Source organism: Vigna umbellata, chromosome 3 (assembly GCF_029865625.1).
Source record: "Vigna umbellata cultivar VRB3 chromosome 3, Vumbellata_1.0, whole genome shotgun sequence".
NCBI classification, from domain to species: domain Eukaryota; kingdom Viridiplantae; phylum Streptophyta; class Magnoliopsida; order Fabales; family Fabaceae; genus Vigna; species Vigna umbellata.
The window spans coordinates 21,795,603-21,812,403 of NC_142167.1; the positions used below are offsets into that span (position 1 = coordinate 21,795,603).

Sequence of the window (16,801 nt, forward strand, 5' to 3'; positions counted from 1 at the left end):
CCCAATTCCGTTTAGAAACTCTGGTATTCCAACCTTCACTGCATTTGGCGCAAACAAAAATACATTAGGGCGTGTTTGTTTGGTTAGAGATCAATGCAGCAAAACAGAAGGATAGAGAAAGAGATTACCAGCATAGTGGGGTGATTTGGAGAAGAATCTAGAAGAAGAAGAAGGCGTAGAGTGTGGGAGTGTTGAGATCAAATTAGCACCTCCTTTGGTGATGATTCTCTGCAACTGCAACCATGCCATTCCCATTTTTCTCTTCAACGTTTTGTCAAACACCTTCAAAGCTTCCCCAGACACTTTACCTTCATACGGCGTTGTTAGGTTGGTTTTTAATTGTTTTTTTAGTTTCAATTTCATCACTATTTTTTAAAAGTGATTCAATTTCATATTTTCCATTAATATCGGATAAATGGTGTTAAATTAATATTATGTATCAATTTGTGAGTTTTTTTAATTTTTATTAATTTTTATATTATTTTTACGTGTCATTTTAAAGTTGTATAACATTATATAATCAATACGACGTAACAATAATAATACAACGTTTATCTTTAGTTTTTTTAGTCTTTATATTTGTTTTATTTATTTAATTTAATCATAATTTTTTAAACAACACTGTTCCCTTCATATTTAAACAAAACGTTTTTGCATAAATCTTGATATTTTTAATAAAAATAACATTTTTATTAAATATTTATGAAAATATTTTTAAACTACATTTAAAATCTATATCTTTAACTTTAAATATTTGTATATATTGAGATATTAAATATTTTAAAGTCAATAAAATTAAAGGTATAGTTGAAAAAAAAGTAAATTTTGAGGGACAATTTATTTCATTTTTACAAAAATTAGAATTAAATTAAATAAATAACATAAAAATTAAATTGAGACTGTGTCACATTAAACTCACAAAAAAAGTTAAAAAAATAAAAAAATTACAAATCAACCTATGACACTCATTTTAATACTGTTTGTAGAAGAATAAAAAATAAATCAATTTTAAAAAAATCAAACACAGACAAAAACAAATTAAAAGATCAACTTGACACTTTTCAACAAAAACAATAATAAAATAAATAATTGGACCTAAATTTAATCTAAATAAAATAAATAAATTTAATTATATAAGAGATTAAAAAGATTAAAAATATCCCCTAAAAATGGTTCTTAAGAATTCACAAATTAATATATATTCAATGAGATAAATATTTATTTTAACAAATTAAAAAAAACATATATATATATATATATATATATATATATATATATATATTATACTTAAAATTCATAATAATAGTACTATTATGTTCTAGGGTTATGATACAAAATTTATAATATTTTTTTTCACCTTTTTTATGCATTTTAAATTTTGTTTTCACTTGAGATTGAATTGCTTGAGGTGGGTGTGCAAATGGGGGTGCATTGTTTACCACAAACACAAGAACCTTTATCCCATTCCATTCTATTAAATCACCATTCATATAACTCTAAAAGAACTTCAATCTTAAATATGAACTCATCATCATTAGACAGCAAAAAAAAATATGACTTTTTGCATGTGGTTATATTTAGAGTTCAAACCCTATACTTTCCTATGTTGAATTTTCAAAATATCAAATCTGTTTCTATTATTAAATTTTGAAGACTTAATAAAGGGACAATACAAAAAATTTAACACTAAAAATTCAAAAACATGGAACCAAGAAGACAAGTATTAACCCAGAAAAAAACTAGCGAAAATTTCAAACAATGTAGCAGCCCTTAATTCAATGGATCCATTATCAACTTTCAACAAGAAAAGTTCCCAGCTTATTGCTAACAACACATCCTTATTAAATGGTGCATGACGTTGGAACAAAGAAAAACCCATCTCCTTATTAAATGCTAACATGTTCCTCACTGAACAATACAATTGCTTTGTTGAATTTCATGTCCTCGTGACAAACTTTAACTTAAATACAACTCCTTATACATTATGAATGTTGTAATATGTTGTGTTTGGTATACAACATCAAGATTGAATCCAACTAAAAATTGATATCATTCTCTATCTAAAATTTTAAAATAACGAGTTAACGAGTCTTTACTATACTGTTTTATTTTCTCATTTCTATATCATGTAAGACTTAAACTGTAGATTTGAATTTTTTGACGGTAATCTAGTTAAAACATGAGTTTATCTTAATAATCAGTTTCTCATTGCAGAACAACTTAAAAATTACTTGAGGAACTTTGTACGAATTTTGTTGTTTTGACAAACAAAATCTCCAGTTACACCACTGATCAGGGATTTTCAGAATGCTTACCTTATTTCTCATAGCATATAGTACATATTACATGAAAGATCTCAAACTACAAATCTTAAAACATGAAAAGCCTGAGTGATTCATTGTGCACTGTTATCTTAGGATGTGCAATTTTATGTCAGAACCAAAAGGCCTAATACATTGAAGTGGAGAGTTAGAGAGTGACTAGTGAATTTTCTCAACATCAGTAGAAATATGACAACGCAAAGGGAAAACTGCTTTGCCATTCTGTCTCATCAACAATGAGGAGTTGCCAATGTCTCTGAGTGGTGATCTTTTTGGAGCTAAGAATCCACCATTACCACCATGAGTTTTTCTTTCTCCACTCCTTTGAACATCACTGTGCTTGCTATTTTCTGTAAAGTTGCTATTTTTCTTTGATGAACAAACCACTATTCGCTTCTCCAGCTCATTCTGTGTGTCCACTGGAATGGGCAAGCATTTGGTCCCCTTCACCACATTCTGTTCCTTCTTCAATCTTTCAAGATCATCACGGACCATGGAGAGTTCTGCTTCGAGTTCCTTCGTTTTACTTTCAGATGAAACAGCTTTTTCTTTCCATTCTTGCACCTGCCACAGAAAACAAACACAGATGCCAAGATTCAGAGACCAAATGCATGAAAATGAAAAACATGGCATGTTTCATTCAGTTAGAGAGATATGGATCATCAGATGAAAAACATGGAAACATTGATCATGTAAAGTTCAAAAATTTATAGGTGTCAAATATGACTAAAGAATTGGATATCAGTGAACTTGTATCTATCTTACAGCATTGTGAAGGGATTGAATATCAAAATCAGATTGCTTGGCTCGATCTTCCCAAAAATCTCGAGAAGCCTGCAATTCCTCCATCTCTTCCCTCACCTGACCAAGCATCTCCTGCATTTGTGACCATTGCTCAGTCTCTGCTCTAACTTGCTCTACAATTCTCCGTACAACAGTTTTGCAGTGCCCTGAGCATGGATTCCCTTCACAAGATAGTTTTTCCTGCATGGTTTTGTCAGTTCAAAGTTTGGTAAGAATCCATTTTCTTGATTCAGAAAACTTTGTTTTATATCAAAAAGGTTGACCACTCAAATCAATTTATGTCAAGATTTTCTTATTGATGCTGCAAGTTTTTCCTTGGATGAAACAGGATGAAGTGCAGTGAATAGTATACACTGATTGTTAACAATAGCCTGTTATGAACTAGTGATCAACAAAGAAATCATGAATATACCCGCTGAGGTACTCTCATGGAAGATGAATCTTGAAGTTCAACTCTCTTGGAAGTTGAAGCAGAACTAGCAAGTGAACAAGTAGCACTGGACAGCAGTGAGTTATATTCTTCCTCCATTCTCTGTAATAATATTCCCTTTGACAATCCCTCCATTTTTCTCCTCAGAATCTCCACCTGTAAATTAAACAAAATCCATTCAGAAGAAAACATCACATGACAAAACAAACTGCCTTAATCAACCTTTGCTGAAATTAGATAAGTTCACTGGAGATTGAAATTTCACTCTAGAAACATAAAAAGAAGCACTGTGATTTCCTTCATCTTGATAATCAAACAGATAAGAACCTGTCTGCACCGATATTAATTGCTTTGCACAGTAATATAACAAAAAGTCCACAATTTTTTCCTCCTCAAAACCAAATTTGAAGTAATTATAATTGCTTGAGTAAAAATTTGATTTTTCAAATTTTCAAGTTTCAAGTACAGTGGCCACTTCAAAATACGAAGCTTCGAAGATCCTCTAAACTCATTTTTAAAATATCCTTCTCGAACACAAATTAGTCATTTCCAAGTTAGTTTTACTAAAATCTGCATAACTGGAGCATAAGAAATCAGAAGGTAAGAGAATAGTCAAAACAAAAAAATGTGTCCAGGGCAAAACATCAAGGTTATCATCATACTTACATTCAGTTTTCCACTTGCAACAATGCTATCATCAATTCCGCTACACCTTTTAATTGACAGGCTTATGTTTTCCATCTCTTGAAACTCCCTCATATATATCTCATCTGAGGATCCTCCAATCTTCTCTAGTCGCCTCTGCAGAACACAGACTTGCTTGTCAAAATTTTTGTTTTTCTTGGCTCCTAAATCCTTCACTTTCGACCTCTTCTGCAATCTCTGAAGTTTCTCAGTCAACTCATGAATCTCCTCATCCAAAACCATATCAACATTCTTTCCTTCACAAATCCTGATTCTTCCCTGCATCATCCCACTTTGCAAGTTAATACAAGTGAAACGACACGACCACCGAAAACCAGCAACCCAATTAGCCCCCCACCGATTCACAATGCATCAAAAGTGACAAAAAAACAGTTTTTGTTCAGAAAAACAAGGAAGAAGACGTTTCTACAAATCAAGTTATAAAAGTTTGGACTTGGACCATCAACCATGAAAATTCGAACATAATTACAGACTTGAAAAAGGAGTTAAATTTAGAAACACGAACGTTGAAATGAATAAAGTGAGAAAAAGGGTAGAGAGAGACTAACAGAAACAAGAGTGTGAAGAGCAGATCTTAGAGTTGTCTCCATCTTAACACGAGTCCTCTGCAACTTCTTAACCGCAATCTCCTTCTCCATCCTCAACAAGTTACATTCAGCCCTTAACATTTCTGCTTGAAACTTCCACTTCTCTTCCTCCAAGGCCCACCCTTCGGGACTCCCCACTCTCTCCCTCCTCCTCTCACCCTCACTGCCACCGTTGTTGTCCAACAGCACTATGGGAGGACGTGCACGTCTTTCTCGATCAATCAGAGTCCCCAACCTGTTGCTATTGTTGCTTTTAACGTCCCTCCGGAAAGAGGGTCTCCGGCGAGGAAAGTGCAGGATCCTCGGGGTTGGAGGAGGCGGAGGGTGGTGGCGCCACTTGGGTCTTCTCGATGCTGCAGTTGCCATGTTTTCAATTTCATGCAAGGGAAACAACAAGTTGAAAGAAAAAGAACAAAGAATATCTGAATGTGAGATAGTCCTATGTATGTATGTAGTAGAAGTAGCAGCAGCAGTATCAGACACACAGAGAGAAAGAGAGAGAAAGAGGTGGTTGGCGTGCAACCTCGTGAAGTGGAAGAACAGATATTTGAAATGGAAAAAGGTTGTGTTGTGTTGTGTGTGTTTGTAAATGACAAGGTTTTACGGTATGCGTTTTTGTGTTGTTTGGGTGGCTTGTGGTTGGAGCTTCTCTCTTCTATTTATTTCCAACGTTGGACACTGTTACTGGTTTACGGGAATTTGAAAAAGGTCACTTTCAAATTACAAACACAACATGCACTGTCATCGCTTTGCTTGCACCAACACAACACAATACGTTAAAACCTTGGCCACTGTTACTTACTACTACTCATCGACTCATTTTACCTTTTTATTCACACTTCGTTTACTACGTTAATCCCACACACAATCCCTAGATTATAGTGAACTACATCGTTAGCTTACCTTTTGTACCTTTTTAAATATATAAGTTTTTAGTATTTTTAGAAAATCAAATAATATAATATATATATATATAATGATACAGTGAGATACTTTTATATTCATTTAACAAGAAAAAAATCATTTTTTTGTAATTTTTTAAGTTAAAAAAAATAAAAAAATAATGTCAAATAAATATAAAAATTTATGTGTTAAAATATAATTTTTATATATATTAGAATTAAAACAAACAAAAAAGATTAACTATTTTGAAGGAAGAAATTTTTTACTTAAGAAATATGACATCACTTCAAATATAAAATATTTAGATTTAATACTTGTAAGTTTTTTTTTTTGCATATCATTTAACTCTTTTATTTTTATCTAAGACATACCTGTCTCGTCTATTTTGACACATCAGTCATTATTTGATTTTAATTACAAGTGGATTTTTTATCACAAAAAAATGTATTTATCTTTGAGGTATAAATTAATTTGATGTTTCTTCTAATATAAAACTTTAAGGAAATATTCATGTTTTATATTTCCTCGAAATATTATATATCTTTATCTTTTCACGTTCATTAATGATGATATTTTTTCGAATTTCAATGTGATAATTTTCATTAAAAGAATAAATGAAATTTTTTTATACCATTTGGCACCCACAATTATAAAAAAGATTATATGATGTAATGTTAATATATTATTAGTGAACAGAAGTTGTTGTGTTATCAACTTAAAAATAATCTAAACGTGTGTTTTAATTAATTATTATAAAATTTAGCAGAATTACTTCAAAGATACGTTATTTTCCTCTTTTTCGTAGAGTTTGGTAATGATCTTCTTCAATATGTAGGAAGATTCTTCGTGTTGTGATTTCACTCTCCGGAGTAAAACATGAGGTCAATTAAAAAAAACAATCATTTGACAATATTTTTTTTACAATATTTTAATATTGTTTACGTGTCATTCTATTATTAGTTTAAAATTATTTCACAATCAATAATAATAATAATTATAAATACCAATAAACCAATTACAAAATGACACGTAAACAGTGTTAAAATGTTGTTAAAAAAATGTTGTCAAAATATCATTATCTATTAAAAAAATGATTAAGATGCGCACAAGTAGAATTTAATTTGAAAATTTTAAAATGAGTTCATTATTCTAACTGGAAAATTTTGAAGTTGAAAGTTGTTGAAGACTGTAAAGAGGAAATATAGAATGAATATGGTTGATTTTGTAACGTGGAGGGTTGCAAAACAGAGTCTCCACGAATGAAGTTTGAGCTGAGTAAGATTTTTTTCATACTTAATTCCATAAGAGGACAACAAAATAATTATAATTTAGTAGGGAGAACAAAAGATAACCCTTCATAAATACACTAAAGTAAGTCTAGTAGGTTAGGGTTAAGCATACCACTTCTTCGTAATTAATAATTTATTTGACGGTTTGGGTTAGTGTTTTTAATTAGGTTTTATATTATTTTTCAAATTAGAAACCGAAATAAAACTAAAGGTGCTAAAAAGGGTTCAGTTCAGTATTTGATAAAATTCAACTTAGATTTGATACTATGATCGAGGTATGAAATAATTGTAACGAGAACTTGTTTAAGTAAACTCTTTTAACTTATAATTAGTTTGAAAAGTCTTCATCCGTCAATTTGTTTGACAACCCGACATCTGTGATTAAATTGTAAAAGTCAAATCGTTCTTAAGTGGTAGAGTCAGTTTAATCCAATCTGTTTTTGGGAGGTCAACGTTAGGTCGAGTTTAAAGGGGTTGAGTTGATCTATTTTCACACCTTTAGATAAAAAATTTTTTTTAACTAAGTAAAAATTAAAAACAATAATTTAAAATGTTAATTTGTTTATATTATTTGTTCAAAAACTATTTCAATATGAGTGAGTTAGAACAATATAATCAATTAAGATTAAAACATAATCAATTAGTATGGGTAGTTATAACAATTTTACTTTGAAAATCACATTTTTTTTAAAATTAAGTGAAAATTTTCATATACAAACATCTCATAATACAATAAAAGTTTTTATAGTGTTACAAACCATTTTTATCCTTCACAAATAGTATAATCAAAGGAAGATAGTTCTTCAATTTATAAATATTTTCTATGGATTTTAATTTTAGTTAAAGAAAATATATCGCTTCATTTCTTCTTAAAAGTAAAAATATCTTATTCAACTAAAATTGAAAAGCACAAAAAATTGTGTAATTGAAAATCAATGATTGATTAAAAAAAATGAGAAGCCAAATTATAATTAAAAGTCAACATAATTACAACCAAAATAACAAAAAAAAATAAAAGTGATACCCAATGAATGATAAAATAGCATCCCCACATAATAAACCAAATAATATATCAAGTTAATCATAATTAAAAAAAAAAACTTACACCCGAAATAAAACTTTTACAGAATTTATGATTAATGATGTTGATTTATTCAAAAGAATATGGTTGAAATTGATTTATTTAAAAGAATGTGCGGTTAATGCTAATTAATTATGTCGTTATGTATTTTTAATTAATGCTAGAATTATCGACGAAGAAAATTATTATTTGTGTAAAAGAAAAATTAATTTAAAATTGAAACATTCTTGAGAAGCTTTGGGTAGATTGAATTACTGAAAACAAAGTGTAGAAAGCAGGTTATTTGGTTTGTCCATTAATATGAGATAAAAATGAAAACAGCATTGAAGATGGTAGAAAAAGAAAAATAATATTTTGATATCCATAATTTTTTTACATTTATTTAATTTATTTTTAAAAATACAAATATTTATTTTTTTATGATCATTTTACATGTTTAAGAAAGTGGTGATTTTTGAAATAGAAAGAGAAAGGGTTTTAAAGAAAGTCACAGAAAACAAGGAGTTTTCTGAAACTGCGTCTCTCTCATTCGTCACTGGTGCGTGCCGTTCAAGCTCAACCACCATTTTTATTCTTTACTGCTCTCTACTTTTCTCTTCAATGCACACAATTTCACACTAGCCGTTATCCATTATTCAATTCTTATTTATTGCTATTATCTGCTCAATTATATACCAATTATGTCTCTTTTTCAGCAACTTAACTATAATTAAATTTTAGTTATTTCTTACACTTTGCTTAATCTTTAAATCTAAACATACATTTTTTTTCTAATAAATATAACTTGTCTCTACTTAGAAATTTGAATGTGACACCCGGACACTGACAAGGAGTGATCGTCGGTGCAAGAGACATGGTGCAGGGGCACTGACAAGGAGCGGCTCCTGACAGGCTTCCATGGAAAGGGCACATGGACGAATCCAACATACACCGGAATGAGAGGGATCTAGAGACTGTATAAGTATGCGACTATACAGTTGAAGGATAACTTAAAAAGATTGATTTGGCTACTCATATCACCTAAATGTATTTGCTTTTCGATAGTCTGACCCATAAGAACTTCATGGTTAAGCCTGCTTGGCCTGGAGCAATTTAAGCCTCGTGGTGATCTGTGGAGACAGTTGATATTCCCTATAAGTTGTCGGGACGTTACATTGAACATATTATATATATATATATATATATATATATATATATATATATATATGATCAGACAAATATCATTTTAAATCATTTTAAATCAAAATTATTGATAATCGTTATTTAGAAAGTAATTAACTATAATTGGGTTGTGATTAATTTATGTATTTATAATTTATCGATTAATATATAATTTTTTGTATAAGAGATATATGTGGTAGAAATACAAAATATCTTACTTTGAATAAATATATTTAACGACTATTCTTAATAAATATGAAAATATTTAATTGTAAATATCACTGATATTTTATGACATGTTTATGTTTACATTCAAAATAAAAAATGGAGTTAAAAGGTTAATAAATATTCTACTACAAATGTGATAAAAGAAGTATATTAATAAATAACATCACGAGATAGAAACTTACCGATTAAAGTCTATGGTAAGAATTTAAAACGATTTATTGAATATAAATATTTTGTTTATTGAATATATGAAATATTTTTTAATATTTTGAAAACATTCGATAAGAAGAGAGAGAGAGAGAGAGAGAGAGAGAGAGAGAGAGAGAGAGAGAGAGAGAGAGAGAGAGAGAGAGTGAATAGTTGCTATTAATGGCATCACGCTGTCAGCACAGTTTTATATCTTATTCGTTTGGACATAGTTAATTGGCACCTTCTCCTTTTTGTTTTTTTCTTTTCGTTTTTTTTTAATTTCTTTTTTTGCATGGTTGGGTTGGATCATTTCTATTAGAGAAATAATATATTAATAAATACAAATTTTTTACATTAATTCTTTATTCTTTAATTTTTTAAATAAAAATTATATTTTTTTAATCATCTTATCTATGCAAATATATGTTATTGTATATGTAAAAAGTCCAACATTTTTCAATTTGGAATATATATATGGATACAAACTTAATTTTATGGAGTTAAGTTGGGTTTAAGTTCACTTTTTCACATAGTATCATAGCCAAATCAATATTTTCTACTTAAGTTCAACTATTAAATAATAAATCTTTATATTAATAAAAATTAATTTTTTCTTACTTAATCTACGCTTGAAGTTAAAATCAAAGAGGCATTAGAATAAGTTAACAAGTACAATGTTCACTTAAGTTTAAACTGTGAAGTGAGATGATATTTGAAAAGTTAGATAAAGTTAAATGAATTAGAACCAAAGACATAAAAGAAAATTGTATAAGGTTATCCTTTGTGTGGTGTTTTGTTTTTGTGTCTGTCTCATGCACTATAGGTACTCAGATTCTCTTGGGCTTCTCGTTTCGATTGATTGGTCATCACTCTCAAACAAACAAAAACTCACAAAGTTTGGTGAAATTTGATAATGAAGTGCTAGTAGATGTAAGAAACCATGAAACTTGTATCGAAATCATTTCCTCTCTTTTTGTCTTCACCACTCACGGATCTTACTTCACCCTTCTAAATTTCAGAGCACACCTTGGATCCATGAAGTCACTCATCCACTTTTGCTTGGGTTTTATTTTAGTTAATTATGGATGTCTCTAAACTATGATATGATTTTGTTTTATTTTCTGTATTAAACTTTGATTATAATAAGTATTTATACAGAAACTAAACGTAAATTTCGTCATTTTTATCCAAAAACATTAATTATTTTTTTATATGATAAATGATGAATTATATTGAATATAAAATTTACAAGTTTTTATTTTCAGTTAGGAATTTAAGTGTGACTGCAAGTTTCACATTAGATAAAAATGAGAGAGTAAATTATTACACAAAGGTGTAAAGACTCATTAACCCGTCACCTTAAGGTTTTAGATATCAAGTGATATCAATCTCTTATATAGTTGGACTCATATGTTTTTGTGTTTGTATCGTAAAATCGATAATTCGTCTCGGTGACCGGCTCATACGAGTAGTTACATTTATGCATACAAATTTTTTAATATATTAATTAACTTTGTATTTTGTAATTAACCTTTTGTTTGAACTCACTTAGTAAACTAATAACATTAACTCGTGAGCAATAAATTTCAGGACAATAAAATAAAAGTTCAAAGCATTTGATGGAATAAGTCAAAATTGAATTTAAACTTTATGAAGACAGGAAGCACTGGTTGAAATTGAATTAAGCTGTATAAAACTGGAACATTCGTTTTTTAAATATAGTGGGAGCATTGGAATTTGAAATATCAGCAATTCAAATCGATAGTGCGTTAAAACCAAGTTTATTTATTTCATCATCAGTGCTGTCAACGTTTCTTTAAAAAAATAATTAAAAAATTCAATTCTGTCAAAGCTGTGTAGACATGTTTTTCAATTTTTAATTTTGTGGGTGGAAAACGGAACAAAGAAATTATGGAATAAAAAGCAGAGTCTACGTTTTATTAATCAATTCCTTTCGAAGATTTTCATGATTTTACCGTTGCAAATTGTACTATTATTTATAACTTTGTCTTTATCTGATGCAAGTTGTGAGATGAGAAATTGTTTATAATAAAACTTGAATTTGCAATATGAAAGTTGATTTATTTGTTTATAGCAGCTTTTGAAATTAAAGAATTTTAGCATTACTGCAGATTTGCCTTGTTGCTCTGACATGTTGGTAATGGAAGTATCCCAGACAAGTCAAATGCTTATTTTATGCATTATGCTCATAATCAATGCTAATTAAGAGATTATTCAATGCCACCAAAAGCACTTTCTTGTCCTTTATGTTTTCCTCTCTCTTCATAATCAAACTTCATATACTCTTTCTACAATTCAAAAAATAGCTTTGTATATACGTCTTTGTGATGTCTCCAAAATTCATCTGTTTGAAAGTTATTTCAAGTTAGTTAAAACCTTCTTAATCAAATTTAAAACTAAAAAACTTGTTTAAGCAATCATGTGATGGTGTTTTCCTTAATGATTAAATATTATAAATGTTTGGTTATTTTTAAATCTATAATATAATTATAAGAACATATAGCATTTTTACTCTTTTTCTGCTATAACGAGTTTTTTACTCGATTGATCAACAATTACATCAGTTTCCCTTTACGAAGAAGTACTATCAGATTAACTTCACTTTAATAAGTACAACTTCACAGTAAAGACTACCAAACACGACTTATCTATGTAACTTTTTTAAAACTTGTACCATTTTGGTGCTTTTGCCGCAACTCTCTCATGCTCAAAACCATGTCAGCTTTACACTCTAATCAATAGATTGCCGATAAAAATAACAATAACCAACTGAAGAGATGAACACATACATATACGGTTCCCACACCATGTTCTGTAATTAGTCACTGACAACATGATTGCAATTTACAATCCTGATCAATGAACTTTATTTGAGCAAGAACAAAAAGCCAACAAGACCTTACCTAACAACATTACTGCGGAGAAAAAACCCAGCTGTCTAACAGCCAAAATTTGATACAGAAATGATAGGAAGGCTTATTTTGTGTTCAGAAACTGGAAGAAAATGATGAACCGAAAGATTCTTGCCAAAGCGGTTTCGGATAAAAAATATTAATAACCCAAACATTAGTTTAGTCTATCCCCAGAGTTACCACACAGTAACAACAGAGAGTTGTGTTGAGTTGCCCATCCACCATTTCTGTAAACCACGAAGGAACATCTCTCATACATTTCCTGACTAAGTAAACGGAAATCATTCACCTTTTCCATTTTGGTTAGAAGCAACATAATTACGGATAATTTCCATGGCCAACTGATGAGCACTTTTGTTTTGAAGCTTTGCCAATTCATCCATTGCATCGTACGTCTCCTTGTCGGCAAAAAGCTTGAGATTGTGGCGTGATGGTGCAACCACCGGACCTTCCCATTTCTCAACATGTTCCTTAAGCTTATCAAATCCCTGGAAACAGAAAACGGAGTAACTTAGACCAAACTTACCTATCACTTTAAAGATTAAAGCAAGAGTTAGTACAGATCACATGTAAAAAGATATACCGTCAAAACTCACCATTCTGTTTGTGAAGTCACCAAATGATTCTTTAGATTGACGTCTTTGCTTCCAATAATAAAGTAAAGGTTCCAAAACTTTTTCGAGGTCGTGAAGCTTCACCTTGTCCATGAAACTTCGAGCTAATGATGTTTGTTTCTTGTTCCCTCCAAGCCAAATCTGCATGAGAAAAGAAAAGTGAGCATGTTACTCTGCTGAACTTTTCTACCAATTGTAATTGGGTTGAACTGCTGATCAGCAAACCTGGTAACTATTTGGGCCATCACCAACTAGCCCAAGTTCAGCCATGTATGGTCTAGCGCAGCCATTAGGGCATCCAGTTATCCTTACAACTACAGACTCACTATACCTCAGACCAACCTGAATTGCAGACAGCAAAGAGTTTAAGTATATATTAGTGATTTCCATCAAATCAATAATGCCATATATATCTGAAGCGATACCTTATCAAAAACAGCCCGAATACGCTTAAGAATGTCAGGTATCCCACGTTCAGCTTCAGTAATTGCAAGTGGACATAATGGGAAAGCAGGGCATGCCATTGCTGTTATGTTGAGGGGATCTACAAATCTAGGTTGCTGTTCACAAGCAAAAACAGGTCATTATAGTCTTATTAATGAAGATTTTAAAATACTGAAAATATAAATTCAGAAACAAAGAAAGAGATGAGACTAAAAAAGAGTAAGCAATGAGAAGGAAAATAGAAGAGCAGAATAACATTGAGCATGATGCCAAGCAAGTGTACTATGGAAGAAATTAACCAAAATACGATAAGGGAAATTTCAATCACCAGTTCATCATACATGTCAAGCATCAATCAGAAGGGCATTGAAAAAGGAAAATAAATACTAACAACTTTCCCTAGTGAGTGTTGGAACTTTAGTACACGAAAAAAAAAATCCATCACAAGGGCGACTGCTAATCAGATCTACAAACTCCTAAAAGTTACCATTGTTATCTGTAATAATGATATGCACGTTTCCCAATGAAACACAAGGAAAATGCCAAGAAATTATGATTTATAAATGAAACTCAAAATTTAAGGCTTTTGAGCAATGTCAAGTGTCAAGTGAGCAGGGACAAATCAATTAAATACTTTATTAACAAACACTGTTTAATACAGAAAACAATGTAAAGATTAAACTGTAAGCATCTCACCAGCAGACCAGCCTGAGCAAGAGTTGTTGTAATTGGACGCTTCCATGAAGAACGAACATCAGTCAAGATGATGTTCTGATTTGGAGTGATTCTCACATTCAAATTATACTTCTCAATAACCTCCCTCAATGTCTTTTTCATCTTTCCACCAATTCGACCATTATCAACATGAAGCCCATAAAATAATTTGCCATCACCCTGGATGATGAAATCCAACAAATGAGCCCATACATAAAACATAAGGAAATGGAACTTTATTTTAGCAGAAGACAATAACACCAAAGAATGAGCCAACAACAGAATGCTTAACAACATACAAAGGATATCTCAGTCACAAAGCAAGAACAGACACACACACACACACACATATCTATAAGTAAAATCTACAAGGCACCAAAATTATGAAAATTTAAACTAATCTTCATTTACCTAATGTGACATATATTTTTTTAGGTTTCTATGTTTGCTTATCAAACTTTTTCAGGCATATCAGAACTGAAACAAGTACACACATCAAAGGCAATAAAGCAAGTATAAGATCCATCTCAGCTGTTAAATCAACAAATAGACATCAAACATGTGAATCCTATCATCCAACTTTCATCATTGCAAATTTATATCACTATGAATGGCATGCATCGATGAAAAATACTATGGACACACAAGCAAACATAGAGACATTGCTTTTATTCGATCATCTAGAGAACCAACCTGTTCATGCCAGCCAAGATAACTTTTAAATTCCCATTCTGGCAATACACGGAAAGGTTCAAATTTCTTGCCATAATACTGCTCAACCACGCTTCTAAACTTTTCAATTCCCCAAGAGCTGATCAGATATTTCATTCTACTATACCTGCGGTCATCTCGTCTCCCATTTTCTCGTTGTGTGACAACAATTGCCTTCACTGCATACAAAATATCCTCCTTTGGTACATAACCTAACGGTTCGGCCAAGCGAGGAAAAGTGGTTTCTACCCTATGAGTTCTTCCCATTCCTCCACCTACCTGCAAGAAAAATTCAAAGATCCCAGTCAGAAAAATGGTAGAAAAAAATCCCTCAACGGTTATCCACATCCATCTTACATATATGTTGTACCCTTGAGGCTCCCCTGCTTCATCGGTGACAACAACAACACCAATGTCATTTGTGAGAATGTCCACCGAGTTATCAGTTGGTACTGTAACAGCAATTTTGAATTTCCTTGGCAAGAACTGAGTACCGTAGATGGGCTCCGGTGAATCTGGGAAATTTGTCCCATGAGAATTGTCATTCCGTGCCTGAACTACTTCAGGCGGTTCTGATGACAAAATCTTTTCTCCGTCTACCCAAATATCATAGTAGAAACCAGACTGGGGAGACAGGAGCGCAGCAATGTTTTCCGCAGTCTCCTGAGCCAAAAGATAATCCTTTCTCACGAGGGGCGCAGCAGGAGCAAGCACATTCCTGTTTAGGTCACCACACGCACCAAGAGTCGAACCCATATTTCTAATAATGGTACCCATCACTGTTTTAAGATCCTTCTTAAGAACACCGTGGAGCTGAAAAGTTTGTCTGGTGGTGAGCCGAAGCGTCCCAATCCCAAACTGGTCAGCAAGATCGTCCATGGTCAAGTAAAGTTGGTTTGAAACCTTCCCACAAGGGTTCTTAGTACGTATCATGAAAGAGTAGCTCCGAGAACCACGCTCTTCTCTATTGTACTGTTGATAGCTTCCATGAAACTTGATCAACTGAGTGGCAGCCTCACCTATATTAGGGGCATCCGTCAACATGTCCTCATTCAGAGGATATCTTATGAAATTGCTTTGTTCTTTGAATATTTCAACTTTGCTGCGCTTTACAGTGGTAGTTTCAGGCTGCACGGGCTACAAAGAAACCACAACCACAACAAATAACGAGATTAGAATTCCACATTACTCCAGAGTAATCCACCTTATTCTTTTGAAAACGACCACGCACGTTATAAAACAACATTAAACAAATCGAACACAGAAGCTTAAATTGAGAATTGAAAATATTAATAATAACTAAAAGGACAAAAGAAAGAGTAAATGGAAAATGAATTGAAGTGAAGAAATGGACAGAGAAGAGAGAAAAAACCGTAGAAACGGCACGTGTGATGACGAGAGAACGCGTGGATGAAGGAAGCGGGAGAGCATTGCGCGGGAGAGAAGAGGCGGCGGCAGGCCTCAAGCCATGGAAGTTTGGGATCTGAAGCTTGGCGTCCTTCAGCGCCGCCGATGTGGTAGCTGCACCGAACGACGTCGTCATGAGGTGGAGAAGGAGGAAGCTAGAAAACAGGAAAATTGGAAGATAAGGACGACGAAGAAGATTGAGATGATGAAGAATAAGGGTTTTGTGCAGTGTTGAGTGAAAACAAAGCAGTGCGATTGGGTGGTAGTGGCAGTGGTGTAA

General features: G+C 31.9%; 2 protein-coding genes across 2 annotated transcripts; both read right to left on the reverse strand.

Annotated features, from left to right (window-relative positions):
• Window positions 1-2,299: 2,299 nt before the first annotated feature.
• Window positions 2,300-5,471, reverse strand: LOC148201923 (uncharacterized). The gene is made up of 5 exons (XM_088108658.1): window positions 4,809-5,471; window positions 4,222-4,518; window positions 3,538-3,711; window positions 3,087-3,305; window positions 2,300-2,885 (listed from the first exon to the last, which is right to left on the reverse strand). Exons 1-5 carry the CDS (start codon window positions 5,211-5,213, stop codon window positions 2,481-2,483), a joined length of 1,500 nt encoding a protein of 499 aa, XP_087964784.1. The 5' UTR covers window positions 5,214-5,471; the 3' UTR covers window positions 2,300-2,480.
• A 6,991-nt stretch (window positions 5,472-12,462) lies between these two features.
• Window positions 12,463-16,801, reverse strand: LOC148201924 (sulfite reductase [ferredoxin], chloroplastic). Its single transcript, XM_088109079.1, has 8 exons — window positions 16,487-16,801; window positions 15,472-16,251; window positions 15,097-15,393; window positions 14,386-14,583; window positions 13,671-13,805; window positions 13,471-13,587; window positions 13,228-13,386; window positions 12,463-13,119 (listed from the first exon to the last, which is right to left on the reverse strand). The coding sequence occupies exons 1-8, from the start codon at window positions 16,655-16,657 to the stop codon at window positions 12,913-12,915; spliced, it is 2,064 nt and encodes a 687-aa protein (XP_087965205.1). The 5' UTR covers window positions 16,658-16,801; the 3' UTR covers window positions 12,463-12,912.

Excerpts from the sequence above, each read along its gene's own strand:
- LOC148201923 (XM_088108658.1), bottom strand. The coding sequence starts at position 5,213 with ATGGCAACTGCAGCATCGAGAAGACCCAAGTGGCGCCACCACCCTCCG. Across the intron at positions 3,712-4,221 it reads TTGCAAGTGGAAAACTGAAT|GTGGAGATTCTGAGGAGAAA; the intron begins GTAAGTATGATG and ends TTTAATTTACAG. Across the intron at positions 2,886-3,086 it reads TTCAATCCCTTCACAATGCT|GTGCAAGAATGGAAAGAAAA; the intron begins GTAAGATAGATA and ends TTTCTGTGGCAG.
- LOC148201924 (XM_088109079.1), bottom strand. The coding sequence starts at position 16,657 with ATGACGACGTCGTTCGGTGCAGCTACCACATCGGCGGCGCTGAAGGAC. Across the intron at positions 13,806-14,385 it reads TTGCTCAGGCTGGTCTGCTG|CAACCTAGATTTGTAGATCC; the intron begins GTGAGATGCTTA and ends GCTTGTGAACAG. Across the intron at positions 13,120-13,227 it reads GTGACTTCACAAACAGAATG|GGATTTGATAAGCTTAAGGA; the intron begins GTGAGTTTTGAC and ends TTCTGTTTCCAG.